The 26,765-nt window shown below is 50.4% G+C and overlaps 1 protein-coding gene across 7 annotated transcripts in view; it reads left to right on the forward strand.

Annotated features, from left to right (window-relative positions):
• FMNL3 (formin like 3) overlaps positions 1-26,765 on the forward strand; it is a 54,462-nt gene that overhangs the window by 17,495 nt on the left and 10,202 nt on the right. For 3 of the 7 annotated variants that reach the window (XM_079937242.1, XM_079937244.1, XM_079937243.1), the window contains exons 2-9: positions 15,932-16,015; positions 18,043-18,123; positions 18,392-18,468; positions 21,627-21,710; positions 24,468-24,620; positions 25,834-25,942; positions 26,123-26,199; positions 26,552-26,645. In XM_079937242.1, the coding sequence (XP_079793368.1) occupies positions 15,932-16,015; positions 18,043-18,123; positions 18,392-18,468; positions 21,627-21,710; positions 24,468-24,620; positions 25,834-25,942; positions 26,123-26,199; positions 26,552-26,645 (759 nt within the window). Of the gene's footprint in view, positions 1-15,931; positions 16,016-18,042; positions 18,124-18,391; positions 18,469-21,626; positions 21,711-24,467; positions 24,621-25,833; positions 25,943-26,122; positions 26,200-26,551; positions 26,646-26,765 lie in introns of those variants that run through there. The other 4 variants (XM_079937245.1, XM_079937246.1, XM_079937247.1 and 1 more) reach the window with 3 other exon arrangements.

Genomic DNA, 26,765 nt, shown 5'->3' on the forward strand with positions numbered 1-26,765 from the left:
GGAAGTAGAGTTTTCAAATGTTTGATTGAGTGATCACTCATTTATTCATTCAACACAAATGTATTGAGTGTTTACTGTGTATTTTAGACATTAGGGATCCCACAGTGAACAAAAGAGACAAAGGGACTTGCCCCACAGAGTTCACGTTTTTGTTGGGGACAACAATAAACACATACTCAGGTCTGTCATAGAATGTTGAGCAGGGATAAGTGCCATGAAGAAAAAGAAGGTAAAGGGGTGGCGAGTAAGAGGGGCACTATTTTAATGAAGTGGCAGTTTGAGGGGTTGAAGTACAGGAGAAAAGTGGAATAGTGAAGACAACTTTCTGTGGACTCTGGACCCCAGCTCCTGAGAGCCCCCCAGGACAGGGGCTCCCTGAGCAGGGCAGGCTTAGGTCCGTGCTCAGCGAGGGGCCTGGCTGCTTCCTAGCCCAGGTGGGCCCAGTCGGAGCCTGTGGTTGCCTCTTCCCGGCTCCACTGGTCAGAACTGTCTGCAGGGCTGGGCAGGGTGCTGGTTGACTGTAAATAGATACTTGTCTTTCCAGGGCTCCTCAAGCCTGGTCCTCTCAAGATTTCCTGAAGTCACCGTGTGTTCTTGGCTAGAGGAGGACTAAGAAATCTGGCCTGGGAAGCTGCAAGGAGTGCAGGGCTTCCTTCTGCCTGTGCCTGCTGCTCACCAGGCCTTTTTCAGGGGCTTTGGGGCTCAGTGGATTTGGATTTGAATCCCGGCTCTGCCATTTATTAGCTCTGTGACCTTGGGCCAGTGCTGTAGCTTCCTCAAGCCTTGTTTTCTTTATCTATATAATCAGGATAGGAATATTGACTTCTAGGGATTTGGTGAGCACTGAATAACATATATAAAGGATCCAGGACAGTGTCTGGCATAGTGGGTGCTCAATAAATTTTAAGTTGAAATATTCTAAGACCACTAACCTCTTAAAGTCAGGGGTCTGGTGTTAAGGAGCCCAGTGAAAATATTCAAGAAATATGGATTATTATTGATGGGTAAGAGACTGGTTCTGTGTACCTCAAAGTTGTGAAATCACTGAATTGCACACCACATATTAGTCACCTGGCTTTCCTACTCCATGTTGGCCTTGTCATGGCCTCTGCACGGGCCTTAGGATCTCCAGGAACTAACGTGGCCCTTGGCCTATCCTTTAGCACATTTCATCTCTAGTACAGCCATGGAAGGATCGGCCTTTAAGAGTCTTCTGGACTGGGGAACTTACCAAGGCCAGAGTAGCCAGCATAGGGCTACCGAGGTCCAGACCTCTGCCCCTGGGACTGTATTGAACTCTGGGGTGGTGGTGGCCACTGTTATGTGGGTTCATTTGCAGATTGAAGGGATCACAGACTCCCCCTCAAAACCAGCCTCAGAGTGAGACCCAGACAATGTTCTAGAATTGATGGACGAAAGATAGCTAAGTGGGAAGGAGCATCTTAGTTTGAACCTTCTGTGTCCAGAGTATGCTTGGGCCCCTTACTTTGCACAGACTTCTTGCTAATGGTTGTGGTTATTTTGTTTTTACTTGCCGCTCAGCAGAATCAGCATCACACAAACACTCGTTATCCTCAGGCCCTTGGCAGTCAGGGCACTTGGTGAGTCCCTTGTAAAGTGCTCACGTCTACAGATTATTTTCTGATGTATCTGGCATGAGTTCCAGACTGACAGTGCAATAGCAACTATCAATTGCTCCCTTTGGGCTTGACTAATTACTGCTGGCATCGTATGTAAGGAATTAAGAATCTCTTATGCTTTTACAGGGCAGCAGGGCCTGGTGAGCTCCCAAAGCGTTTATCTGTCATTTCCCCAGAATACCCTTGTTAAAAGTTGTGAGCAAAACCTCAGGAATTGAAGGGTAGCCAGCCAGACAGTATTGGGTGGCATTTGGCTTCTCAGTTGATTCCCTCTAAGAATTGTAAAGAAACCATCTAGTACTTGTTGCCTACAGATGCCTGTAGGGAAATGTCAAATGGTGTCATAATGTTGTAAAAAATGGTGTCATAATGTTGTAATGTCAACTAGCTGCTTCTGACTGTCTTGGAGGTGAGAGGGCAGAGAGGTTATTCCAGCCTTATTCTGTGGCTAGGTGAAAATTTACTCAGGACTCTGGAGGGCCTCTGGAGGCTGCGAACTGAGAATGGCGCAGGTGTCATCTTCCTCGCCTGGAGACAAGGAAGGGAGAGGGATGCAGTACTAGCCCTCAGAGACTCCCGAGTGCAGCACGGTGTTCATTCGCTCAGCAAGCACTTACTGAGCACTTAGGATTGTGTGAAGTGCCAGAGAAATAAAGATGACTGAGACAGTGTCTGCCCCTAGGAGTTCAGTCTGGAGGGGAAGACAAACACATTAAACATCTAATTGCAGTCTTCAGCTTGGGAAGCACAATGGTATAGACATGCAGGAACATCTGGGGAGCACAGGGAGGGGCTTGGGGAATACTGCCTGTAGGAGGAAGTCTCTGCTGGCTAAAGGGATAATTAGGAGTTGGAGAGAAGTGTGGAAGAGAAAGCAGGTAGAGTGGCGGCATCAGGGTGAGGCAGAGTGATGTATTTCAGAGAATCCTCCCGCTGCTGCGCGGGGCTCTTGGAGTGTAAGGTGTAAGGCAGACAGTGGTGGCAGGGTGGGGATGGCTCGAGTAGTAAGGAGGGCTTTGAATGCCATGCGGATGGACCATACTTCATGCTTTTTGTTGGAGAGTGTCATGGTCAGATTTTGAGGTGTGAGTGGGTCATTGTGGCAGCCATGGGAAGGGAATCAGAACTGGAGGTGGGCAGCCGAGTGGGAGGCCTTCTAGTGTGGTGATGATGATGGGAGCCTGAACCAGAGCTGGTTTGCATGGTGGAGATGATAGGACAGACTCAATAAATAGTTTAAAAGATTAAATTTGGGGACTCAGTGATGGATTAGATTTGACATTGGAAAGGTAGAGATAAGGGAAAAGGGAGGAATTCAGGATGATACCCAGATTTCTAGTTTGAGATGGAAATGCATATTTGAGAGTCATTGGTGTCTACTGGTCAAATAAAATTTGGGGTCAAAACATTCTCATGCCTCTCTCTATATTCCCACAGACAGCACAGACCTTCAGGGACTGGGAGGGAAAACTCCTGAGACTTATGCAAGGTCACAAGGAGAGAAACAGTTGTTGAGAAGAGTAGTCAGCTGAGGGGGCCGAAAACAGAGATTTGTGGTAGATCAAACCTCAGGTTTGCAGACGGCAGGTTTAACCTGCAGAAGTTGGGAGACAACGGGGAGGTGAGGGACTTGAGATAAGGTGGAACACGAAAAACAATTTTCTTTGCAAAATCTCATCCCAAAGTTTAGAGGAATTGTCCCAGATCACTCAGCAGAGCACCTTAGTTAGTCGGTGCCTCAATTCTGTCCCCCCAAATTCTGGTCCCAGCTTTCCTGTGAATCCTCTGGGTGGCTGTTGGTGTTTTCAGTCTTACCTTTTGGAGGGGCGTGTGTGCAACTGCTCTAACCTAGAGAATTAATAAGCGTATAAATATATTTAACCTATACTCTTCAGCTACATGTATATACTCTCTCTTTTATGCATTTTAAAGTACTGTGAAATTATATTTTATGTATGTGCTTAGAAGCTATCTTTGAGTCACCTGCAACTCTTTGGAGTAGCTCATCCAAGTTACCATTTATAGAGCCCTTCTCCTGGGCTAGGCACTATTCAAACTCCTTTTCATTCTTTCGTCCCTTCACTTAATTCTTCTAGGAGGTAGAGATTGTGATTCACATTTTATAGATGAAGAAACTGAGATTCAGAGAAGGCTAGTAACTTTCCCACTGTCTCATGAAAAGTACCAGGATTCAAATCTAGGTCCTCTCTGTTCCAAAGCCCATGCTGTTATTTATAGCTCTCTGAATGTTTAAAATGCCATTCAGGTATGAGGGAATTGTCACCTTGTGGTGTCCAAGAGGGGAGTTCCCTTGTCTTTTTGCTCTGCATGGTGTCCTTCTTACTCTGAGACAGAAACCTTGAACTTCAGGTGTTTGGCACACATACCTCGTTCAGCTAGTTTCACCCAGTCTTGCTGGACAGGGAGGCACCATTTAATGATCAACCAAAGCCGGTCAGACCAATACAGATGGACCTTCCCAAGTTAGAAATGGAGATTTGATTTCTTTGTAAGGAGATGGCAGGGTATGGTGGAAAAAGCCATGTCCTGGCAAAAGTTCTGTTGGAGGCCACATATCTGGGTTTGAATCTGGGTTCTGCCACTTTCTGTATGACTTTGAGCCAGTTGGTCTCAGATTCTTAATTCTCTCACCAGTTAAGCAGGCATAATACCACTTACCTCCACTGGTTATTAGGAACAGTAAGTGAGATTTTGTGAGAAAAGTGCCTGGCATATAAGAGACGCTCAGTAATGTTTTCCTCCCCATCTGTGGCCCCAAGTGAATATGGCACCTAGGACACCAGACATTGAGAGAAGCAGACAAGATTCAGGGTCTCTCTGGGGTGGGAACTCCCAGAAGGCTACTTCCAAAGAGGTGTTTTTCTAGCTGGACAATCAAATGAGATGTAAAAAAGCTGGGGCACTCAAAGATGGGGTAGGGTGTGGGCAGTCATAACCTCTGTGTCAAGCTCTGGCCTTTAAAGTCATGAGGAGGGACAATGTTGGGAGGGTGGCTTGTGGATCAAGAGCAGACTGGGGTCTTTACGATTCCTCCCCAAAGAGCAGAGGAGCACTGAGGCACTGAGATGCACCTCCATTTGAGAGCAATTGAAAAAGCAAGGAGAGACAAAGGACTTGTAGTGCCTCTCCCCAGCTGATATGACTGGTGACAGATGTGAGCTCATGCTGGGGCATAAAGCAGGAGTCGTGCCCCTCCCACGTGTAGTCTGGATGTAGGAAGGGATTCATTAAGTTTTATGTTTTGATAATAAGCTCCTGGATTTATGAGACGCCTAGAAAGCCCAAGCCAGGCCCCCAGCTGGTACACTGGGTGAGATGGAGTGCTGCCCCCAGCTGGCCTCTGCCATCCACACAGGCAGCTCACAGCACCTATTAAGCTTTTTCTGTGTGTCAGACATCCTTGTCTAGGAACAGGTGTGGTCAAGGAAAGTCCATGCCCTCACAAAGCTTACAGTCTAGTTCAGGAAGTAATACAGAATGTGAGTAGTAATATGAGAGTGCAGTAATTTTTTGTGTGAAATCTTATAATTAAAAGATCTAGCATAGTGCTTGGCCCAGAGTAGACGTTTATAGGCCATAGTTTTCCCTTTTTTGGTAAATATACAAGAGTTATCGCAAGGCAAAATAGGACTTCCAGTTGGCACAGTGTATGATGCCTAGAAGACACCAGTATTTGGTATTGAAGGAATGATTGAATATAATTGTGGATGGGAAGCAAGGGCAGGAAGCCCCACAGAAGTTCAGGGGAAGGAGTGTGCAGAGGTCTGGGTTGTTTGGAGGGGGCTTTATGAGGAACGTTGATCGTATTGATCCTGAAGGATGCATGCAATTTGAAAAGGTTCAGAGAAGGGCTAAAACAATTGGTTGTCTCAGAAGAGGCATTGTATGGGAATACAAACTCAGGGTCAGACCTGGATTCACATCTCAGCTCTATTGCGTACTGGCTGTGTGACCCTGGGCAAGTTCCAAGGCCTGCCTTTCGAAGCCTTTGTTTCCTCACCCGTAAAATAGGAATGATGTTAGTCCCAACTTCATAGGGTTCTTGTGAGAATTAAATGAGATAATCGTATAAAGTTCTTCTTTTTTTAAAATATTTATTTATTTTGGGGCTGCATCAGGTCTTAGTTGTGGCATGTCGGATCTTTTGTTACGACGCGTGGGCTCTTGATGGCAGTTCAAGGGCTTCTCTCTAGTTGTGACACGCAGCCTCATTAGTTGTGGTGTGAGGGCTCTCTAGTTGTGGCACGAGGGCTCAGTAGCCCCGCAGCATGTGGGATCTTAGTTCCCTGACCAGCGTCCCCTGCATTGCAAGATGGATTCTTAACCACTGGACCACCAGGGATGTCCCTCATACAGAGTTCTTAGCAAAGTTTTGTCAATAAATGTTAGCTTTTGTCATTATTTTATCATTTTAATAGTAGTATCATTATTATCCTACTCATGCCTACCTACTTACCTTAGTTTCCTAGACCTTGTGTCATCTGGCTGTTCCCTGCCTGCTGTAATATCCTCATATATACTTTTATTCCATTATTGTAAATCAGGGACTCCCAGACCTTTTATGGCGTTTTGTGTGTCTGTGTACTTGCAATTGCTGTGTCCTTGCCTAGCATATCACCATCTTCCCCTGCTTCATTGCTTTTCCTGCCTTCCTCCTGCTTGATGTTTTAAGACTAAATCCTATAGCATTTCTTCCAGGAAGCCTTACTCGACTCCTCTATTAGATTTTGCATCCTCGGGATCCTACGGTGCCACGTGCACCTGTTTCACAGCTGTGCTGTGTGCACTCATCCCTGGTTTGCTTGTCTACCTTGCCCTCTGGATATAAACTTCCTGAATGTAAGGATCCTGTCCTATTTATTTTTATATCCCCAGCTCCTAGCTTAGTGATTGGCATGTTATTTTCCAGCTAATTGTTGAATAAGAAATCCAAACCCCACCCCCCTCAAAAAGCATAGCTAGCTTTATGTGTAACGTTTACTACCTACTTCTGACTTAAATGCTTTACATATATTAACTTTAATCATCATAGCAACCCTATGAAGTAAGTATTATTTCTACCTCCATTTTATAGATGAGGAAACTGGGGCTCATAGAGATTAAATAAGTCTCCCAAGGCCACACTAGTAAGTGGTGGAACCGAGATTCGTACCAGGGCAGTGTGGCTCCTCATTCTGTGCTTTAACCACTCTGAGATTTGTGATAGGATATTTATTGAACACCCAAGAAAAGGTGAAGAGACATTAGCTATAAATTACAACTCCATGAACATATTTTAAAGGCGTTAGTAAATGTGTGGAGACGCTGTTAGGGGGCGAGTGTAGACCTTACCAGTCTCGCTTATGAAAGATTTGCTAGAGAAGGTGGGATTTCACCCGTTGTGAATTGGATGAGGCGCATGGCTGGCAATTGGGAAGGAGATGATCTCTGAGGACAATGTAGAATAGAAACCTTAGGGTCAGGAAAAAGAGGAGTATATGTATGGGGAAATTCAATTTGCCCAAACTTTATTGAGCACCTACTACAGTGATAAACAAGCTGGTGATGGTGGTGCCTGTGCTCAGGAGCTTGTGGGCTAGCGGGCTTTAAGATGAGTCTGGTTAGAAGATGAGTCAGGGGAGTGTCTTAGATTTATGGCGTGAACTGAAGGACAGAGTTGAAACTCAGAATGAGAAGTGGGAGTTTGCTGAGGGAGAAGCAGCATTAAGGAAAGTGACTTGGGCTGTAGCACATTAGGCAGATTATAGGAGAGGGACCAGAAATAGCAAGGACAATTGTAAGAATTTGGATAATCCCCTCCAGAAATAACCAGGGACTGAACCAGAGACTTGGTGATGGGAGACGTAGTAGCAGGATCAATCAGTTATTTATTAAGCACTTGCTCATGATTCACAGAAGGATAAGGCATGACCCCTACCCTCCAGGAGTTCATGTTCTAATTGTAAATAAAGGAAATACACACATGAAAAGACACTATATGACTTCATTCAGTTTGTGTTAAGATCCATGGTATCAGTGAACAGCTATTTTTTTCCTCTTTGCTTCACTCATCTGGACTTCATTTCCAAGGTCACCTCATGGTCCAGAATAGCTGCTGAAGTTCTAGCCATTACCTCTGCATTCCAACCAGCTGGACAGAGGAAGGAGAAAAGAAGGGTATACTCCCTCCCTTTAATGATACTTCTCAGAAGTTGTACACACTACTTCTACTTGCATCCCACATGGTCACATAGCCACACCTGAATGCTAGGGAAGATGAGAAATATATTAATTCTTTTAATTTTTTAAATTTATTTTTTAAGTTCAAGTATAGTTGATTTACAATGTTGTGTTAATTTCTGCTGTACAGCGAAGTGACTCAGTTATACACATATATACATTCTTTTTTATATTATTTTCCATTATGGTTTATCCCAGGATATTGAATATAGTTCCCTGTGCTATACAGTAGGACCTTGTTGTTTATAGGAATATATTAATTCTGGGTTGCTAAGTGCTCAGCTGAACATTGGAGGTTCATTCATAAGGAAGGTGAGAGGAGGTTGGGGATAACAAGCAGGTCTCTGCCGTATCATTCTTCACATGTGATTATGCTTTGGAGCTCAGAAGAGGGATTGAGCTGTGTTGGGTAGTCACAGAGTTGGATTTTGAGTCAGGTAGTAATAGGTAGGGATTCAGAAGATTGGGGAAACGTCAGTTATAAGGAAATCCTATGGCAAGAGTGGCTGTTCTGAGAGAGAGTCCAGGAGAGAATGAGCTGGTCAGAGATGCTGGGGCCAACCCAGGGAGAAACTTACCTGTGAAGCTCTTTCTTATTTAAGATGCTAAGAACAGTAGGCCAAGGAGTTTAGGTTTTCTTGTGTAAATGGTAAGGAGTCAGAGAAGATTTCTGAACTGAAAAGAAACATGATTTATCTTATGTGCTAGGAAGTTTAGAAATTTCATCCACATGCAGGTTGGAAGTAGGGATGCCAGCTAGAAGGTTATCCCAGAAGGTCAGGAGTGAACAAGGGCCTATCCGATGGTGGCAGTGGGAATGGAAGGGAAGGGAAGGTATGGATGAGAGACCCTGGGAAGGACACGCCCTGGGTCCTAGTGGTAATGGGCTGTGGTCTGAGGAGAGAGAAGAAGATGCCTTTTGTAGGATGTTACCCCAGAAACGTTGTGTCCTCTGTGAGGTAGCGCTGCCTATTAGGTCTCCCCTGGCGGGAGGGCAGAATGTCATGAAGAGAAGGGTTGACCTTGGTTGGCTACCGGGATAATGTGAGGCTCTGCCCCAAGACTCCTTAGCTTTGGAAAGCCAGCTGCCCCCAGCAGAATAGTTTCCATTCTGCGTAACTGGGGACTGTGTGGGTCTGGCTAACCGCGAGGAGGGGCTGAGGAGCCAGCAGATAGATCAAGTTGCTGTGGCAGTGACTTTTCAAGCTGGGGCTTGGGGCCCCTAGCTAACAAAAGTCCTTCTATCCGAGGCTGTGTGCTTCTTGACTGAGTAGGCCAGAAAGGTGTCCTTAGCCAGGGCCAGGTTACCTGCCAAGGTTACCTGATGTCAGGTATGAGGCCGACAGTGTGGCAGAGGGTAGAGCTGGGGGGCTTTGCCGGCACTGGGGTCATGGCCAACTTCCCGTGCCGGCTCAGGATCCAACGCGGGAGTGTTCCAGGGTGAAGAAGAGGCCTCGGGGGGTATAGTTGTATTTGGATAAAGCCACCTCTTTGTTTGATTGTTGCTGGCCTTCTAGGACCTCTCCTTTACCCGACTTCCCTGGTGTGAGTTGCAGAGCTCAGCCTGAGACATCTGGCGAATCCATCTCTTTTTCCTCCAGGCTGCTCAGGGACTTGGCCCGTAACTGCTCAACAAGTCATTTCTGGTTATAGAGTCATCAGTGACCACAGAAGCACGTTCTCCAGACAGGGCTCTGAAAGCTGGCTTTTCCCTGGCAGCTTGTTCCCAAAGTGATAGCTTCAAGTAAACAAAACCAGAAAGCCAGACCTAAGCCATTACAGAGACTTAAGTCAAGGAGCACCCACCCATAAGTCTAGTAGGGTAGCTTAGGCCTTGAGGAAACCGTGTGTGTGGCTAGAGCTGTGTCACACCCATGAGCCCCTGTGCATGGGGCTGCAGATGGAGGGAGGTGAGGAGGGAGGGGCAGCTGTACCATTGAGGCTATGGGGTTTGGTAGCACCAGGGCAGGAAGCCTCGAGTCCAGGGAGGTGACTGCTGCTGTCCACCCCTTCCTATTCTTGAAGTGTTCATCCCACTCCATCACGGGCAGGGCTACCTCTTCCTCCAGCCAAGTGTCATGAACTGTTCTTGTGATTTCCTTTCTGCTGCAGGATATAGTTCTTCTCCCAGAGCCTTTCCCAGTTGGCTCAGGCTCATTCCAGACTCTGTCTCAAGTTATCTTCTCCAAACCTGAGCTCTGAAAAGAAGGATGGGAGGGAGGCAGGCAAGGAGAGCCATCCTGAGCTTTGTCTCCCAGGTTGGCAGCAAAGCCAGGCTTGGGCTTGGTCTGTGGGAGCTGCAGTGAGACCTGGCCACCAACCTGGTCTGCTTCCTACCCTGCATTACTCCCGCCAGTCACGGGGCTGGGGGAAGGTGTGGGTGTTTGCAGGGACTGCTGTGCTTCCCATGTCTGGACCTTCTTAATTTTCGCTCTTGGACCTTTGACCAAATTCTCTGATTTTTTTGGTTTCCTTTTGCCAGGATTGTACTTCTGGGGGGCAGTTAGGAGGAGCTGTGCTGAAACAACGAGATAAACAAACAGTGACGCAGAGGCGGCAGCAGCGTAAGCAACAGGCTGGGCCTGCCGTCTGGGCCGGCTGGGTGGAGGAGGACTCCCGCCCTGCACACTGGCCAGCTGGCTTGTGTTAAAGCGTTGGCTGAAAATAACTCTCATTGTCTGGGAGCTGCTACTGCGCAGGGCTGGCAGGTCTGGCTGTGGCCGCCAAGGGGGCCGAGGCAGCAGGGGCCGGTACCTCCCACCTCCTTGGGCTCTTGCCCTTTGGGAGCAGTGCCCAGCTGGCCACAGCTGCGTCTACTGCCCACCAGGAGAGACACGTGGAGAGTAGGCCGGGCCACTCCTAACACTCTGTCCTTTTGGTGGCTGGGCATGGCCCTTTGTGCCCAGTGTTGCCTGTTTCGCCATTGACTTGGGGGCATGAGATGTGAGGGGATCCTGGCAGGAACACAGGGCGGGAACGCAGGGCTCCAGCTGCTCCTACAGCAGTCTCCTGGACTCCCAAACCTGGGACCTCACTGCATTCTCCTCTGCCATCTGTATAATGGGCTGATCTGTGGATGCCCGAGAGGCTTTGCTGGCTGCTGTGACCCGGAGCTGGGGCTCAGCAGCATGTAGTGCCCGGGACAGTGCCTCATTTCATCTCTGGGGAAGTTCTAGACTCAGCTTCTCAGGGCTCCCCACCCCTGTGGGCTGAGCCTGGCGGCTGGGGCTGCCACACTGGGGAGAAGTGGCCAGCCGTAGGGGACTTGGTGGGGAGGAGGTTCTGAGAGGGAAGACATCAAGAAAACCACCAGCTCGCGTTCTGTATTTGCTCAAAATAGACAGCCCTCGCCTGCCTTCCCTCAAGCCTCCAGAATCCCCTTCACAGGAAAGTTTCAGACATCTCTCTCCCTCCCCTCAGAGGACCTGTGCCATTTTTGTCTCTGTTCCTGAGATTTATCGTGATTGACTGGGACCAATAGAAGCAGCTGGGAATTTTGGGTGGTTCCTATTTCTGTTTGTTGGGTTTTCCCCAGGCCTGGCCCAAGGAGACTGACAGAGGCAGGGGTGAGTCGCAGCACAGGAGACACAGCTTTGAAGGAAACTCCAACCCTACCGGCATTTCCCTTCCCCTGCAGTGGGAAGGAAACGAGGAGGGGCTAACTGACCTGGGGTGCAGAGCAGGAAAGGGAAAGGAACCTCTGCGACTAGAGCCACCTCCCTCCTCCTCTGCTTCTCTGGGGCCAACAGGGGTCCGGTGGGGAGTAAGGAAGCCTCGCTTGGGGAGACTGGGCCCTTTTGCTCCCGCAGAGCCCAGGAAGGGGTTGGCCCCTGAGCAGGGCACTCTGCCTGGCCGCAAACTGGCAGTAAACCAGAGCGGCCTTGCCGGAGAAGCGTCAGATCCACCCCTTTCTGCTTCTTCCTGTTGTAGGTTTTTATTATTAGACTTCTGGCTGGTTCCCTCTGATTTAGGAATTAGTCCCAGAGTTGCTTTCAGTCTGAGTTCCTCTTCCCCCTCTCTTCCCATCTCCCTGGGGTCTCCCTTTCCCTCCCCAAGGATGGTGGTATTTCATTTCCTCCTAGGCTTCGAGGAAACCAGAGAGGGATCAAAGGAGGGGTAAGGGATTGCTCTGTCCCCAGAGTGTGGAGAAGCAGTACTGAAGGAGGAGGGACAGAGGCAGAGATAGAGGGACAATCCAGGAGCCAGAGGGCAGGTCCTTGGGATGTCAGAACATTACTCAGTGTTTCTAGGAAGAGCGGGCAGGGAACTGTGTGTTCCAGACACATACGGGCCCAAAATATTTATCATTTAATCCTCATAAAACCCTGTGAAGTCGTGAGATTATCTCCATTTTATGGGTGAGCTCACTGAGGTTCTGTGACTCTGAAGAGCCTGAAGTTGGTCTTGGGCTGTCTGATTCCACCTTCAGTGCCCCCTGCTCTGAGACAGCTGAACCTCCTTTCTGTTCAGCAAGGATCTCAGTGAGGAGTTAGCAAGAACTCAGCCCAACTTCTGCCTCAAGAGAGCCTGAGGTCTCTGCGGAACCATGGCAGGAAAATGTCAAGGAAACAAACCTCTGACCGAGACCAGAAGGAACCATGTCAGATTTGCTCCCTGGCTGTCCCCGGAACTCAGGAAGCTGCCCTTCCTCAGGACGTTGAGCCCTGCTGGCCTCACGCACGTTTTCTGGTGGAGGCAGAAGCCCCGATTCCCTAGTCTGGCAGGGGGAGAACTGCCAGGCCCTCGTTCTGCCCCCTAGCCAGTGGCTCCCACCCCCCAGTCAGTGATGGGCTTCTTGTGAGTGTTGCAGGCTGGGGAATTCCCCCACCCACCTCCTTCCCCATCACACTTTAGCCCCAAAGGAGCAGAGAAGACCGCCGCCATCACTGTCCAGAAAGTGCCACCCAGAACTCTGGACTGGAGGATGTGGGCCTGTGGTTGGAGCTGATTCATGCGTCTGCCACCCATTTCCATACACTGATGTCCCTCTCTCCTGGGCATCTAAATTTTGGCCAGGTCCCTGGGGTTCCTCCTCCATGCTCTTAGGCTAGGGTTCCCAAAGGTGGTGACTCTGCTTCGTCTTTGAAGCCCTGGGGGGACGTTTTCTCACCAGTTCACCTGGTGGGGAAGTCTGAGGCCACAGCAGCTGACAGTGGGTGGCTGAGGGAGGAGGTTGGTGTAGACGGGATGTGATGTCTGTCACAGTAGCGACAAGCTCCCACCCCCGGCCCGGTCGTGTTCTTCCAAGGGAGACAACTGTTTTCTACCTTCACGGCACAGACTTGGGAGAAAGGAGCAGATGACAGTGAAGTCATCTCAGGACGCACACAGAGCCAGAACCAGGCCTGGTCTCACTTGGGCTCAGCTGGCAGAAGCCTGGCCCTGGTTAGGTGGGAGAACTTGCTCTGGGCCACCTTTGATCTTTGGGTCCCTGTTCTGTTATGGCCTCCTGCTCCTGTCCTGTTATCCACAGAGACATGCTGAGATTGGCCCTTAGCAAAGTAATTCCAGAGAGAAACATCTGGGGTTGTATTTGCCCGTCCGGCCATCCCTGCTACATCGGCAGTGGGGAGGATTCGGTTAGCCCCTCTTGCCTGCGGAAGCTCAGGCAGGTTAATAGGGCAGCAGAAACCATGGGGAGAGGTGTGAAGTGGTGGTCTCTTCCCCTTCTTTTCTTCTCTTGACCTCTTTTGTATTCCTGAGTTCTTCTACTTCTAAACACTGAGCAGAGATCCCAACGCTACTTCTTTTTTGAACCATAGTGACCCTGTTTCCAGCAAGGAGCTGGGCCCAGAGCTCAGAACCGGGACATCTTAACCATAGGTTTACCATCAACTTACTCTCCACTCAGTGCCTGTCACAGGGTTAGACATTATTGGGGGTTGGAGATCGTATGATAGATACAGTCCTTTAGGAGCTAGATGAGCATACAACTGGCTTAATCGTATGTATGTAAATAAATGCATAATAAATAGATACATGTAACAGAAATAAATGGTGTTTAAGGATTTTCTTTTAGTTTCTTAGAAAATGGAGGCCCCACTCCCGGGATACTCCTGATGCTTTTGGAATAATGCAGGGCCTGTGTGACTCCTTGGGATCCGGGGCACACACGATTCACGTTCCCAGGGATGAGGATGTCAAGGAGTGGGTAGCGGTAAACCAAGTGGTCATGCTTCGTTTACCCGGGAGTTAGGAGCTCAACTTGGAGCAGTAGGTAAAGGAGAGAAAGATGAGAGGAAGGCCTTCCAGGTGGCCTGAGTATGCTAGGGGAAGAGGCCAGATTTGTGGGTAGTCACGTGGGTCATCAGACAGCTCTGATACTTCAGGTAGGAGATCATATCTGATTCAGGAGTTGGGGGTGGGGTGCAGGTGAGTGATCTGCCTTTGGAGGCAAGGGCTGTGACTGCCACCAAGGCAGCCGCCGGACTGGCTAGAGGAGGGCCTTGGCTGGACAGGGGTAAAAGGGAGGGAAAGGTAGGGCTGCTGGCCTGGGTGGAGCTCACCCATGGATGCCTTGGCTTTTACTCATTTACACTTGTATTCGTTTATTCACTCAGCAAACAGTAGTGAACAAAATAAAATGACTCCTGGTCTGTCCTGTACTCTAGGTTAGAGTGTCTCAACGAGGGGTTGGGACACTTTACTGTGTCTTAAGTAATTGGGAGCTGTGTCATAAGTAATTGATACTAATAATTAAAGTCCTGAAATTCTGTAAATTATTTCCTTAAAAATTTGAGCAGTTACCTTTATGTTAATGTTATGCTCATTCACTTGTATCCTGATATGAGGGAAAGGGGTAGACTTGTGACATCTGCACAGGCTGTGGGTGGCTCAGGATTCACCCATGGGCACACGTGGTGCAGGAAGCCCACTCAGCTCTCAGACCGTGGGGGGAAATCGATTGAAGCTTGCCACTTTAGATTGGTAGCTTTCAAACTTTTTTGCCCAGTCCCATGTTAAGAAACACATTTTACAGCATGATCTGTGTGTGTGTGTGTGTGTGTGTGTGTGTGTGTGTGTGTGTGTGTACATAACATAAAAAGAAACAAAACTTCATGAAACTTTTATTTATCTATTTTTGGTTGTGTTGGGTCTTCGTTGCTGCACGTGGGACTTTTCTCTAGTTGCGGTGAGCGGGGGCTACTCTTTGTTGCAGTGCGTGGGCTTCTCATTGTGGTGGCTTCTCTTGGAGCATGGCACACGAGCTTCAGTAGTTGCAGCACTCGGGCTCAGTAGTTGCAGTACGCAGGCCCTAGAGCACGCAGGCTTCAGTAGTTGTGGCTCGCAGGCTCAGTAGTTGTGGCTCACAGGCTCTACAGCACAGGCTCAGTAGTTGTGGTGCATGAGCTTAGTTGCTCTGTGGCATGTGGGATCTTTCTGGACTGGGGATCGAACCTGCGTCCCCTCCACTGGCAGGTGGATTCTTAACCACTGCGCCACCAGGGAAGTCTGTGAAACATTATTTATACTTCCTACTTGCAATGAATTCTGGTATCTTCAATCCTATTCTATTTTAATCTGTTCATTTTCTTTTTTTAAATTTAATTTTATTTAGAAAAAATTTTTATTGGAGTATAGTTGATTTACAATGTCGTGTTAGTTTCAGGTGTACAGCAAAGTGAATCAGTTATAAATACACATATATCCACTCTTTTTTTTTTAATTCTTTTCCCATATAGGCCATTACAGAGTATTGAGTAGAGTTCCCTGTGCTATACAGCCATTTCTTACTAGTTATCTATGTTATGTATAGTAGTGTGTATATGTCAGTCCCAATCTCCCAGTTTATCCCTCTACCCCCACCCCCTGATAACCAATCTGTTCATTTTCATTTAAAATAAAGTTACCCTTGACTGACTAAATTGATTCTACAACCTGTGGTTTGGAAAACATTGTTCAACCAAGCTTAAGCAAATATGAAGGGGAAGCAGGAGGATGGTCATGCCTCTCTGAGCCTTCCTTATGAGCCACAGAGTGTCAGGGTGAAGCCTGAGGGACCAGGCCTAAGGGAAGCCTATCAGCCCTGTTGACTCAGGTTCTCTCCTCAGAGCTCCATGAACCTGCCTCCTGACAAAGCCCGGCTCCTGCGGCAGTATGACAACGAGAAGAAGTGGGATCTGATCTGTGACCAGGTACGGGGTTTGCAGTGGGCCCAGAAGTGGGGGGTGTGTCTTGAGCTGGACGAGGCAGCAGGACCGTGGGCATTGACTGCAGCTCTGGGGTTCCTTGAGGAACCCTGGCCTGGGCGTGGCATCAGTCCATGCTTACTTCCTGATCCAAAACGCCTCTCCTAACAGAGACAGGGCTGGTAGGCCAAGTTCCCCTCTAGCTGCCACAAAGAACTGTCTTGATTTCTTCCCAGTGAGCAGCAGCCTCAAGGAGGTTTGTGTAGGTCTGAGGTATAGGGTCTGCTGTGGAGGAGTTTGGTGTTTTTCCCAGCAGAGCTTGTTTCTGCCTTTCCCCAGGGTGAGGGCTGTCCCTGGCTGGGAAATTCAAAGCACCATTTTTCTCTCACTCTGCTCCAGACCTGGCAAATAGCAGCATTTTCCCCATTATTTACAGGCCTCTAGGAATGAGAAGCCCCAGTCCTCTAGTCTCCTGTTCCCAAATCTCAGAACATGAGGACTGGAAGCTCTCCCTACACGAAAGTGTTTATAGACAGAAGAGAAAATAGAGATTATCACTTAGCTCAGAATCAAGAAGTAATGCCTGCGGCCTTGCTCTTTCCCCTGCCCACCTTTGAAGATCACAAGTCATGAGTTTCTGAACTCAGACAGGCCTGTCTGCACTGCTGGGAGAGTTGACTTTTAGTTCCTTACCTCTTGGGAGGTATGGGAGCACCTGGCCCAGAGTGTAGGCATTCTGTTTACCCAGCACTTTCTGATGGAGTTTTGTCATAAACATAATTTTTTTCAAGCCCTGAACAAAATCACAAAAATCACAATAGCTAACATTTACTGAGTACTTATTATGGACCAAGCACTTATATATATATATATATATATATATATATATATATATATTTAATCCTCACAAAAACCCTCTGAGGAAGGCACTGTTACATTTTATAGAAGCAGAACCTGAGGCTCAGTAACTTGCCTTTCACTGGTAGGTGATAGAGCCAGGGCTCAGGCTGCCAACTCCGTCTGTGCTAACTATTGTGCTCCTCTGCTTCCCAAGTCATGCTGCTTGACCTAAGGTAGAATCATGCTTCAGAGAACCTAGTCCAGGTCGCTTCTTATCCAGGGAAGGCCAATTTCCTTGAATTCTGCATTAACAGGAGTTGAGCACCTACCTGGGGTTTGGAGAACAGTAGCCCTTTGGTACTGAGTGTCTTTAATTGATAATCTCTCAGTCTTTTCTAGGTCACATAATGTCAGCTCTTTCTTAAACCTTTCCTTTTTTTCTTTCATTTGTTTTTAGGTTCTGTTTCCTAGCATTATATCATTCTCCTGGACCCTCTCCATCCCCTAACTCTTCAGATATCTCCGTTGTGGAGGCCCTTACAGGACCAGAATGCTTAAAAGTTTTCCCTTGGGTCAGATGAGGGGGTTGGGCCACAATGGGGAGCCTGTGCCCTGTGTGGAAGGGGACGGAGCAGTGATCTTGCTGAAAGCAGCCTGCAGCATTTGGGGTTGCTTGGATTGTGGGGGCCTGGGACCTGGGCAAGGAGCAGAAAGTGTGTTTGCACTCCTAAGCTGTGTTAACACAGCAAAACCAGTCCAGTCCCAAGTCTGGGCTCAGGGCTCAGAAAATTGGCTTCTACAAGGCCTAGCTTCCCTCCCTTTCACCTTCCTAACCACTGTCCATTAGCTGGCTAGGAAGTGAACAACATTTCCCAATCATGTCTTTATTTTGGATGCTGTTTAGAGCTATGTAATCCCCGCATCTTCTTAGGAAGCAGCAGGCTCTTAAAATAATTTTTAGTGTAGAAAAATATTTGAGGCTCAGGGAGTACTAACTGAAGGAGGAGAAGATGGCAACAGATGAGAAGTAGCTGAGGATAAGTCAAGAAGGGGAACCTATGGTTTGGATGATGTTAAGGGCCAGGTGATAACTTTAGGAGTCCCCTCACATCAAACACTGTGAGTGCCCTACTTCCTCAGCACTCCCCTCAGAACCTTGGGTGGCTGTGTACACACACGTGTTTCCCTTACAGGAACGATTCCAGGTGAAGAATCCTCCCCACACTTACATCCAGAAACTCCAGAGCTTCTTGGACCCCAGCGTAACTCGGAAGGTGAAGTGCGAGGCAGGGAGTCCCCGTTTTGCTGCCCTTTACAGTCCTGTGGGGCAAACCGTTTGACTTGGGTTGGGACTGCTTCTGAGCAATGGGAGTTGGGTTTCTGTATTCTGAGGCCATGGCCCTGGAGTGGCTGGCTAGTAACAGAGGGAAAGACTATAACTGCCTTCTTGTATGCCTTCCCTTTCCTTTTCTACCCCTTTTGCTTGTATTGTAAAGTTGGCTTGGGGACCTCCATCAGTGACAGAAAATTCCATGTTTACAGAAGTTCAGGAGAAGAGTGCAGGAGTCAACCAAAGTACTGAGAGAGCTGGAGATCTCACTTCGTACCAACCACATTGGGTGAGTCCGATGTGACCATCAGAGCCTCTTCACCTGGCCTCTTAGGACCTGGTTTCATCTCCCTGCCACAGGGCAGATTTGCCTCTTGAATGGCTTTTATTTCCCCAGAGAGCTTCAGACGGTTCCTTTTCTGGCTTTTCTCCCCCTCAGCTCTGCCAGCTGCTGACTGGATGCTGCTGGCAAGCCTGGGGCCTCTCCTGGGGTCCTCAGCCTGTGGCTTTGAGTGGAAGACATTCCCACAGCAGCTGAGACTGGAGTCTGCCTGTGGCCTGGGGCTGGGCCAAGGGAGGCCCAGAGAAGGCTGGGGATGGAGGAGTGTGTTGCACTGGGTAGCTGAGACCTACCTAGTTCATGGACTGTTTGGTGCCCAGAAGATTATTTGCTTGATTATAAGACAATTTTAGTTCATGAGCAGAAGCAGCTTCCTGAAGTACCAGGAAAGATCTAAGGCAGTGGGGGCCAGGAGCTGAACATCTTCCGTATTCACTGACCAGGGTACTGCCAACCCATTGACGGGGCCCCTAGAAACTACATGCGTCTTTTTTGCCAGAGAAGTGGGGAACCAGGACCTGCTGAACAGACAGAGGGCTAATGCGTGAGATACAGTGAAAGACGGCTATGGTCTCAGTTTTATAAAACCGTAACCAGCCAGAGTAAATATAGTGAAAGTGAGAGAGAGAGAGAGAGAGAGAGAGAGAGAGAGAGAGAGAGAGTGTGTGTGTGTGTGTGTGTGTGTGTGTGTATGTATATGTATACACAAAGGACAGTGAGGGACACCTGATGGAGAACTGCAGGCAGGGCTACAGGCCTGACCGAGGGGCCTGGCATGAACATTGAGAGCTTACACAAGTGAGAAGTCGAGCCTGGGTTCGGGGTGGAGGTTTCTGGGCAGGTTCCAGCCCCGGGGTCCTGGGCTTCCTGAGAGCAGGGGTAGAAAGAGCCAAATGACATCATATGCCTTCCCCTCCTGTCCCCTCCCCAGGCTGAGGCTGCCTGGGGTTCTTATGGAGGCTACCTGTGTGCAGCCAGCTGCCTCAGCAACAGTGGTAGGGGAAATGGCACAGGGAAGAACAGGAAAGGGACAGTTCCTGGCCTCAGTAGCTGTGCTGGATGGCCAGAGTTGGCTTTCACACCTCTTCTGTGAACCAGACATTGAGAACTGACCTGCTTGGAAATGTGTAACTAGCCTTCACCTTTATATGGTGACGCTCACAGCAGGAAAAACTGCAGAGCCTCATCAGCTACCCCACGTGAGAGAGCAAGAGTGACACGGATGGCAGCTCCAGACGCCATCTCCCACCCTGCCTTGCTCCACAGGGCCTTTACCCCTCCCTGCTCCCTTCTCTCTCAGGCCCTCCTGTCTTGCTTATTAAGTCCTACTACGTGAGGATGGGGGTCCGCTTTTCTCAGGAGAGGGCCACAGAGCAGTGCAGGGCAGTCCCCTCTGCCTGCCCCTTCTACCTGGCGCCAACCCCCCTGGCCACTGGCCAGGAGCTGGGGCCAGAGCAGCATGGTTCCCAGGCCCGGGCCTCTTGGCGGTTGGCACACAAGCTAGAGGTCTGGACCTGGTCGTTGGTTCCCAGGAGCAGCTTAGTGTCTGGCATTTTAGGAGCTCCTGTCATCCGGACTGTGGCTTCTCTGGGAGAGTTATGTGGGAGGGCCCGGATCCGTCCCGGATTTTGGGGCAGGAGGAGTTTGTCAGGCTGTCAGGCTGGGGTGTGGGTGCTTCAGGGCAGTGGGAGCCCAGGGCAAGGTAGGGAGAGGAGGATCTTGCTTCGGCAGCAGCCCGATCAGCCCCAGGCCTGCAAAGATGGGAACTCGGGCCTGGAGTGGGCGGGCTGGGAAGTAGGATTCCAGAGCCTCTCCTGCTCCTCCTCTCCCTGGTTTGTATTGGTTTGCGGCCTTGCCTAAGTGCCCTTTAACCTCTCCTCAAAGTGTCAAGATCCCGAAAATAGCAGTGTAGACTCAGACAGGAAATGAGAAGGGGGTGGGGAGCTGGAGCGCAGACAGACAGGAAACGGGAGGCCTGTCGGCCCCCAGAGAGGAAGCTAACTTCAGGCAGCTCCGGTGTCAGTCAGCCGCAGCCAGAGCCTGCTGCCGGATCTTAGCCGGGCCTGGTGCTCTGGCCCGGCCTCTCTCTGTAGCCCGGGGTGTGGCCATCAAACATGGTGCTGGTGTTCCAGCTGTGGGGGAGAAGCGGCCTTGCAGGGCTGTTTGGCGCAGCTGGCCTAGAAGGACACCTGGACACTCGGAGGGAACAGAGCACAGGAGAGTCAGGGTTCATCCTGAGAGTTTTATGTCTCTCTGGGTCCTGTATGTCTATAGGACAGGAATGAGCCTGTCCTGTAACAGTCCTGGGACTCGCTCCTGACTTTCCTTCCAGGGATGTCTGAGTTCAAAAGGCCTGAAGGCAGAAGGGTGAACATGCCCCGGTCCACTGTCTTTAGGGTGCCTAGTTGTCTTCCCTGCTGCCTCCCTGGTTCACCCTCTTAGTGGCCAGAGCCATTCTGGGGTTACTTGAGTTCCTGACTGTCCCCGCATCCTTTTCCTAGTCTGCCAGACTCACCCTGACAAAACGCTGAAGTCCCACGTATTCCTCTGCTCACTACTTCCCAAAATACCTTTCCTTGAACTTGGTGGAGAGCCTTTTGGCCCAGTATGCCTCTGTTCCGGACTCTCTTTGACGCTCCCTGCCTGTCTTTTAACTGAGACTTCGGTCAAGTCAGGGACCTGCTGGCTTCTGTCAGGAACAGCTCTGCACGAGGGCTACAGTAAATGCTCTGTCTAACCCTCAATTCCTCCCAGGAACGTGGCATCAGGACAGTGCGCCCAGCCACGTGCTAGACACCAGAGACCTAGAAAATGATTGAGTGGGACCCTGGCCCTTGAGGAGGGGGCTTCTGAAAGCTGGTTTGGCTAACATGGTGTTGGAAGGCCTGTACCTTTCCTTATCCCTGGCTCTGCCGCCTAGGGGCGGTCCAGGCCGGTGACGTGACCATGGCTGGGTCTGCCACAGGCTTTGATCTTCAGAATTCTCCCAGCCTGGTGCTGAGTTCCAGAGGATCCAGGAGGGGGTGTCATTCTGTCAGAGACACCTTTTCCTCCTCCCCCTCAATCCACTTTAGCAGACCCCTCCACTGTGTTTCCTTTATCTGCAGGTGGGTGCGGGAGTTTCTGAATGATGAAAACAAAGGCCTGGACGTGCTGGTGGATTACCTGTCATTTGCCCAATGTTCCGTCATGTGAGTACCACCTGGGACGAGGGTTGGGGAACCATGAGGAAGGACATGGTCCCATTCTACTTTGACGAGGAAGGGTGAGCTTGCAGTAGTGAAGATGGGAATGGGAACCCCAGGCAGGAGGGGAGGGCCTGGGCAGCAGCGTGGGGGTGGACAGGTGGCCAAGGGGCTGTCTGAGATCAGTGAAGAATGCCAGGTGGCTGGAGCAGAAGGTGCATTTTGGGGAGCAGGAGGAGAGATGTGGAAAGGGAGCTCAGAGTCGAGCCCGAAGGATCCGACGCCATGCTGGGAGCCGTCCAAGGAAATGTCCTGGCTTCTGGGAGGGAGGCCCTGTGGGATTCGTTTGCTTTGGGAGAGCTCAGTCTTCAAGAAGCAACTTTGGGTCTCCAGTTGTGAGAGGGTTACTCCAGGTCACCCCAGGAGCAGTGAGCATGACCTTTGACACAGACTGAAAGTGAAGCATTCAGGAGCCTTTTGCAAGCAGATGGGGGGTTTGGAGGCAGCTGGAAGTGAATCAGCGCAGAGGAGAAGGCAGTGTGGGGTAGTGGAAGGAACGAGGGCTTTCGAGTTAAGACAAAGCCCAAAGCCGGGTGTGGGTCTCTTCTGTCCTTTACTGTCTGCGTGACCTCAGGCAAGTTTGCTGAGGGCCTCCTATGTAAGAGGAGATCCATATTCCAGGGTTGCCGTAAGGATTAGATGATAACGTGTATAAAGCAGTTGTAGTATTTGGAACATAGTCTATACTGTGGTGGCCGCTTTTTATTTGTTAGTTGTTATTATTTAAGGGGTTGCTCCCTACCATAATTACCTAAATATATGGAAAGAGGGATTATATTGACCGTTCATGGCATGGCCAGCACATGCAGACTCAGACCCAAGACTTACGTTGGCCCTCGGGTGACTGATCACCCCGGTTTGCCCGTGACTTTCCCGAGTGTTTGCGCTGAAAGTCCCGTGTCCTGGGGAACTCCTCAGTTCTGGGACTCAGCCCCAACCTCGACTTCCACTTTCCTTGCTACTGTCCTTGCCCCTGGGCTGTTCTCCTTCCTCAGCAGGTTTTCACCCTCATCTCCTTAGGGTTTCAAACTAATGCCTCTCCTAGGTTTGGCCTTTGTCATTTTTTGCAGGTCATCGCCTGTTAAAACCAAGAGTGGCCCACTCCCCATTCCCGTCCCTACAGAAGTCAAGGCTCATGATCCTCCTATCCCTTAAAAGAAACTCACTCTTTTTATAGAAAGAAATGAAAAACATTTGCTGAAGCGATTTTTTTTAAATTCAGAGCTTTTATAGAAAAAGATGTAGATTATTTTTCCAAATAAGCATATCTTGCTTCAAAAGCAAACAAATTCCAGCTGCTTGAAACCAAAATACACTGGAACCTCAGTATTGTAGTGTCCACAGCAGTACCTTTGACTGTGTTTTTAAAAGAAAGACTCGGAGCAGGTGAGGTAAGAGTGTGTGTTTTGGGAAGGGTTGAGGGGAAAAGAGCGAAGCCAAATAGAGTTTGAGTGAAGGCACTTATTTGTAAACTGCACATCCCAGCTCTGGGGAATACTATTATTCACGGAGGGAAACCACTGGCAAGTGGCTTCCCTGTCCGGGAGACTCCTCTGATGTCTGCTTGAGAGCCCCGTTAAGCATCTGATGGTCAGGGTCCTGAAGTCTGCTCCTGCTTCCTTGGGAACACTCAGGCATCTGCAGATACCGCTTCCTATTTCAGAGAGCCTCGGCCTCTGTGCCTTTGACCCTGGGGCTGTGCGTGTCTGAGCAGAAGGCCTTGCGGGAAGAGCCTGTAGGAAATGCTTGCTGAGTCCTGGGTGACCTACTGGGGGAAGAGGACAGGAAAGAGGAGTGGGGCTTGTTTCTCAGAGGGGGTAGATCCCGATGTGGGGATATGTAAAGGAGAAGGCCTTGTGGGTTTGTGATCTTGAGCTGTCCTTCTTGCCCTGGCTACGCTCCCAAACTGCTGGTGGTGGGAGATGCCTGGTCCCAGAAGCAGGAAGTGACGTAGAAACCATCCCAACTCCTGTGGGGACTAAGGACCCCGGTTCACACCCTCGACCTGTGATTTCTTCCCCGAGGGAAGCTGAAGCCCAAGGAGCCTCTAAACCAGAAAAACCCAGAAGCCTCAAGTAGAGGCTGGAAAGAAAACCCGGTCATTAAAACCCAGTGCTAGGATGAGACCATGGTGCTTTTCCTGAACACAGAGGCCTGTCCCAGTCTGGGTTTCTCGGGACCCCCATTCCCTTCCACTCAGACCTGGCCTCGTGAACCTAGTCCAGAGCCACCTGGGCCCCACCCTCAGGGCACTGAGAGGCCCCTTTGGCTGCTGCCGTTTGCCCCCTAGTAATCCCTTCAGTTGGCCTGTTCCCCACCACTGCTCTGCAGGGCAGATTCTCCGAGGGGAGCGGCAGCTTCTCTGAGATGTCCCCTCTATGGCTGGGAGTGCAGAAAGTCTGCCAGCTCCCCGCGTCTCTTCGGGCCCATGGGGAGGTGACTCCTGGAGGCCAGTGGGGGGCAGCGGCTGGCCTCAGTCAGCACCCGCATCTCCTCAGATCCCCCTCCTGGTTGCTGCCGGTGACTACTCTGCCCTCCTCGGCCCTCCTGACCAGGGTTGGGTCTCTGCTGCCCAATTCCGCTTTCTCTTCTGCTGCCCTTGCTTCTTGTTGCCCTAGACGTCTAAAGGGCGGGGGTGGGCTCGCCAGGCGGCTTGGCACTGAATTTCTCCTGTGTGTGCGCTTGTGTCCTTTCCTGCTCCAGGTTTGACTTTGAGGCTCTGGAGAGTGGTGACGATGGTGCATTTGACAAGCTCCGGTCCTGGAGCAGGTCCATCGAGGACCTGCAGCCACCCAGCGCCCTGTCAGCCCCCTTCACCAACAGCCTCGCTCGCTCTGCGCGCCAGTCTGTGCTCCGGTATGTGTGCTCTCGCTCTGCCCGCCTGCCTCCCACCCTCGTCCCCGTCCAGGTCTTGGGTGACAGCGGTGAGTGCTCATGCTCCTCCCTTCACTCTTGCTTCCAGGCTCAGCTCTCTTGCCCTCTGCCTGCCAGTCTGTCTCTGGTCTGTCCTCTCTGTCTCCTTGACTCTGCCCAGCGATCTGTCCTGGGTAAGTACGTCACCCTCGGCTGTGCCCACCCCATCTGGGGTTCCAGCCCTCCCCTCTCCTCTCCCCGTCTCTGGGGGCCCCTCCGTTCATCATTCTCACTCTGCCGTTCCTCCAGGCCTCTGGGCAGGGCTGGTCCTCACCCAGCTCCTTAGTCTTCACCAGCTGGTCCAGCACCTGCCCTCATGTCTGTTTCCCTCTGCTCTGCACGCAGCCCCATCGGCTGCCCGAAGACCAGCTCCCACCCAACCTGCTGCGCTCACCTTCCCTTCACTTCTTCCTTTAGGCCTTTTTTTTCCCTCCAAGGCTGCAGCGTGTTCATTTGTCTGTAGTATCTGAAGAGCCATCCTGCCCGGAGGCAGGTGGACGGACCGGATGATTTCTGAGAGCCCTCCTACAGAGGGAGGCTTTCCTTTGGGTCCTATGGCCCTTTCCATGGCCTCTGTCTCTCAGCCATGCTTTTCTCCCAGTCTTCTTTGGGTTTTGCCCATTCTAGTCATGCACGAGCAGATACCACTTGTGTTTCCTGTTTTTTCCATGAAACATCACTAGGGGCAAAGTCAGATATAGTCCCTAGCCCTTCTATAGCCTTTGGGGTCTGCTCTGTCTTTTCTAGGACATAGATGTGGGATGGGAGCTAAGATGCCCCTGCCCCAGGGAATGTGTTGAAGATGCAGTGACTAGAAGGAAGAGGAAGGATGCCTCAAATGAATGTCTCCTGGACCCATCTTGAGGTCTAGGAAGGCCTACACACCTCGTGTTGTATTTTGGAGGACGTCTGGGCTTAGGATGGTTTGGGCACTGGTTGTAATGCTAGGATCCTGGATAGTTAACTGACAAAGACCTGTTCCAGGGAGGTGAAAACAGTGGAGTGCCCTGCCCCCTGCACCTGCACCCCCTGCATCTCTCTGGGCTGCTGGTGCAAAGTCCTCCATCCCCCTTTTCTTCTGCTGCTGAGGGGCAGCCTGCTGTCTGGGTGATGGCAAGTGCTTCTAGACCCTTCACCAGCAGCCCCTCTCCCCCAGGTATAGCACTCTCCCTGGGCGCAGGGCGCTGAAGAACTCCCGCCTGGTGAGCCAGAAGGATGACGTCCACGTCTGTATCCTTTGTCTCAGAGCCATCATGAACTATCAGGTAAGGCGACAGCACTAGCCACGGGTGCTCTGCCTCATCTCCCGCACCAGGAGAGCTAGGAAGGCACTAGCTTGTAAAAGACAGGTTTGCTGTTGGGCCTGCAGTCAGGGAGCTCCGGCTGGGATCTGTCTTCCCCACCGTCATGGTCTCCCCTCCTCCTGTCCTTTCCCTTTGCTACAGTATGGATTCAACCTGGTCATGTCCCACCCTCACGCTGTCAATGAGATTGCGCTCAGCCTCAACAACAAGAATCCAAGGTGAGTTCCTTCCCTCCCCTTTCCTCCCCGCTCTGCCCAGGACTCTGGAGAACTGGGCTGCACTTGTCCCTGCCAAGAAGTCCCGCCTGGCCTCGGGTCCTGCGGCTTAGGTCAGCGCCTTGGTTTGGCCCCTCACCTCTGCTGGAGGAGGAGTGTTCTGCTCTCCTCTGGTCTACACAGCTTAGGGAGGGAGAAAGCCTGCCTTCCCCTGCCTTCTTTCCCAAACCCACCCTCTCCCTCACCACCGAGGCTGTCTCTACTCTCTTGAAAGGACTCACCCAGTTGTGGAAGCGAGCTGTGTGGTGGCCAGGGTCAGGGGCTAGGGTGTTAATCTTCATTCTCCACCCCTTAGGACCAAAGCACTTGTCTTAGAGCTCCTGGCAGCCGTGTGTTTGGTACGGGGAGGTCACGAAATCATTCTTGCTGCCTTTGACAATTTCAAAGAGGTCAGTTTCCTATACCCATGTGTGTGCGTGCGTGTGTGTGTATGTGTGTGTGTGTGTTTTTGGCGGGGAGGAGGTGTGAGCCAGGTAGGTAAGCGCTCTTTCCTGTGATCTCACACATCC

The sequence above is a fragment of the Stenella coeruleoalba genome, assembly GCF_951394435.1.
Source record: "Stenella coeruleoalba genome assembly, chromosome: 11".
In the NCBI taxonomy this organism is placed as follows: Eukaryota; Metazoa; Chordata; class Mammalia; order Artiodactyla; family Delphinidae; genus Stenella; species Stenella coeruleoalba.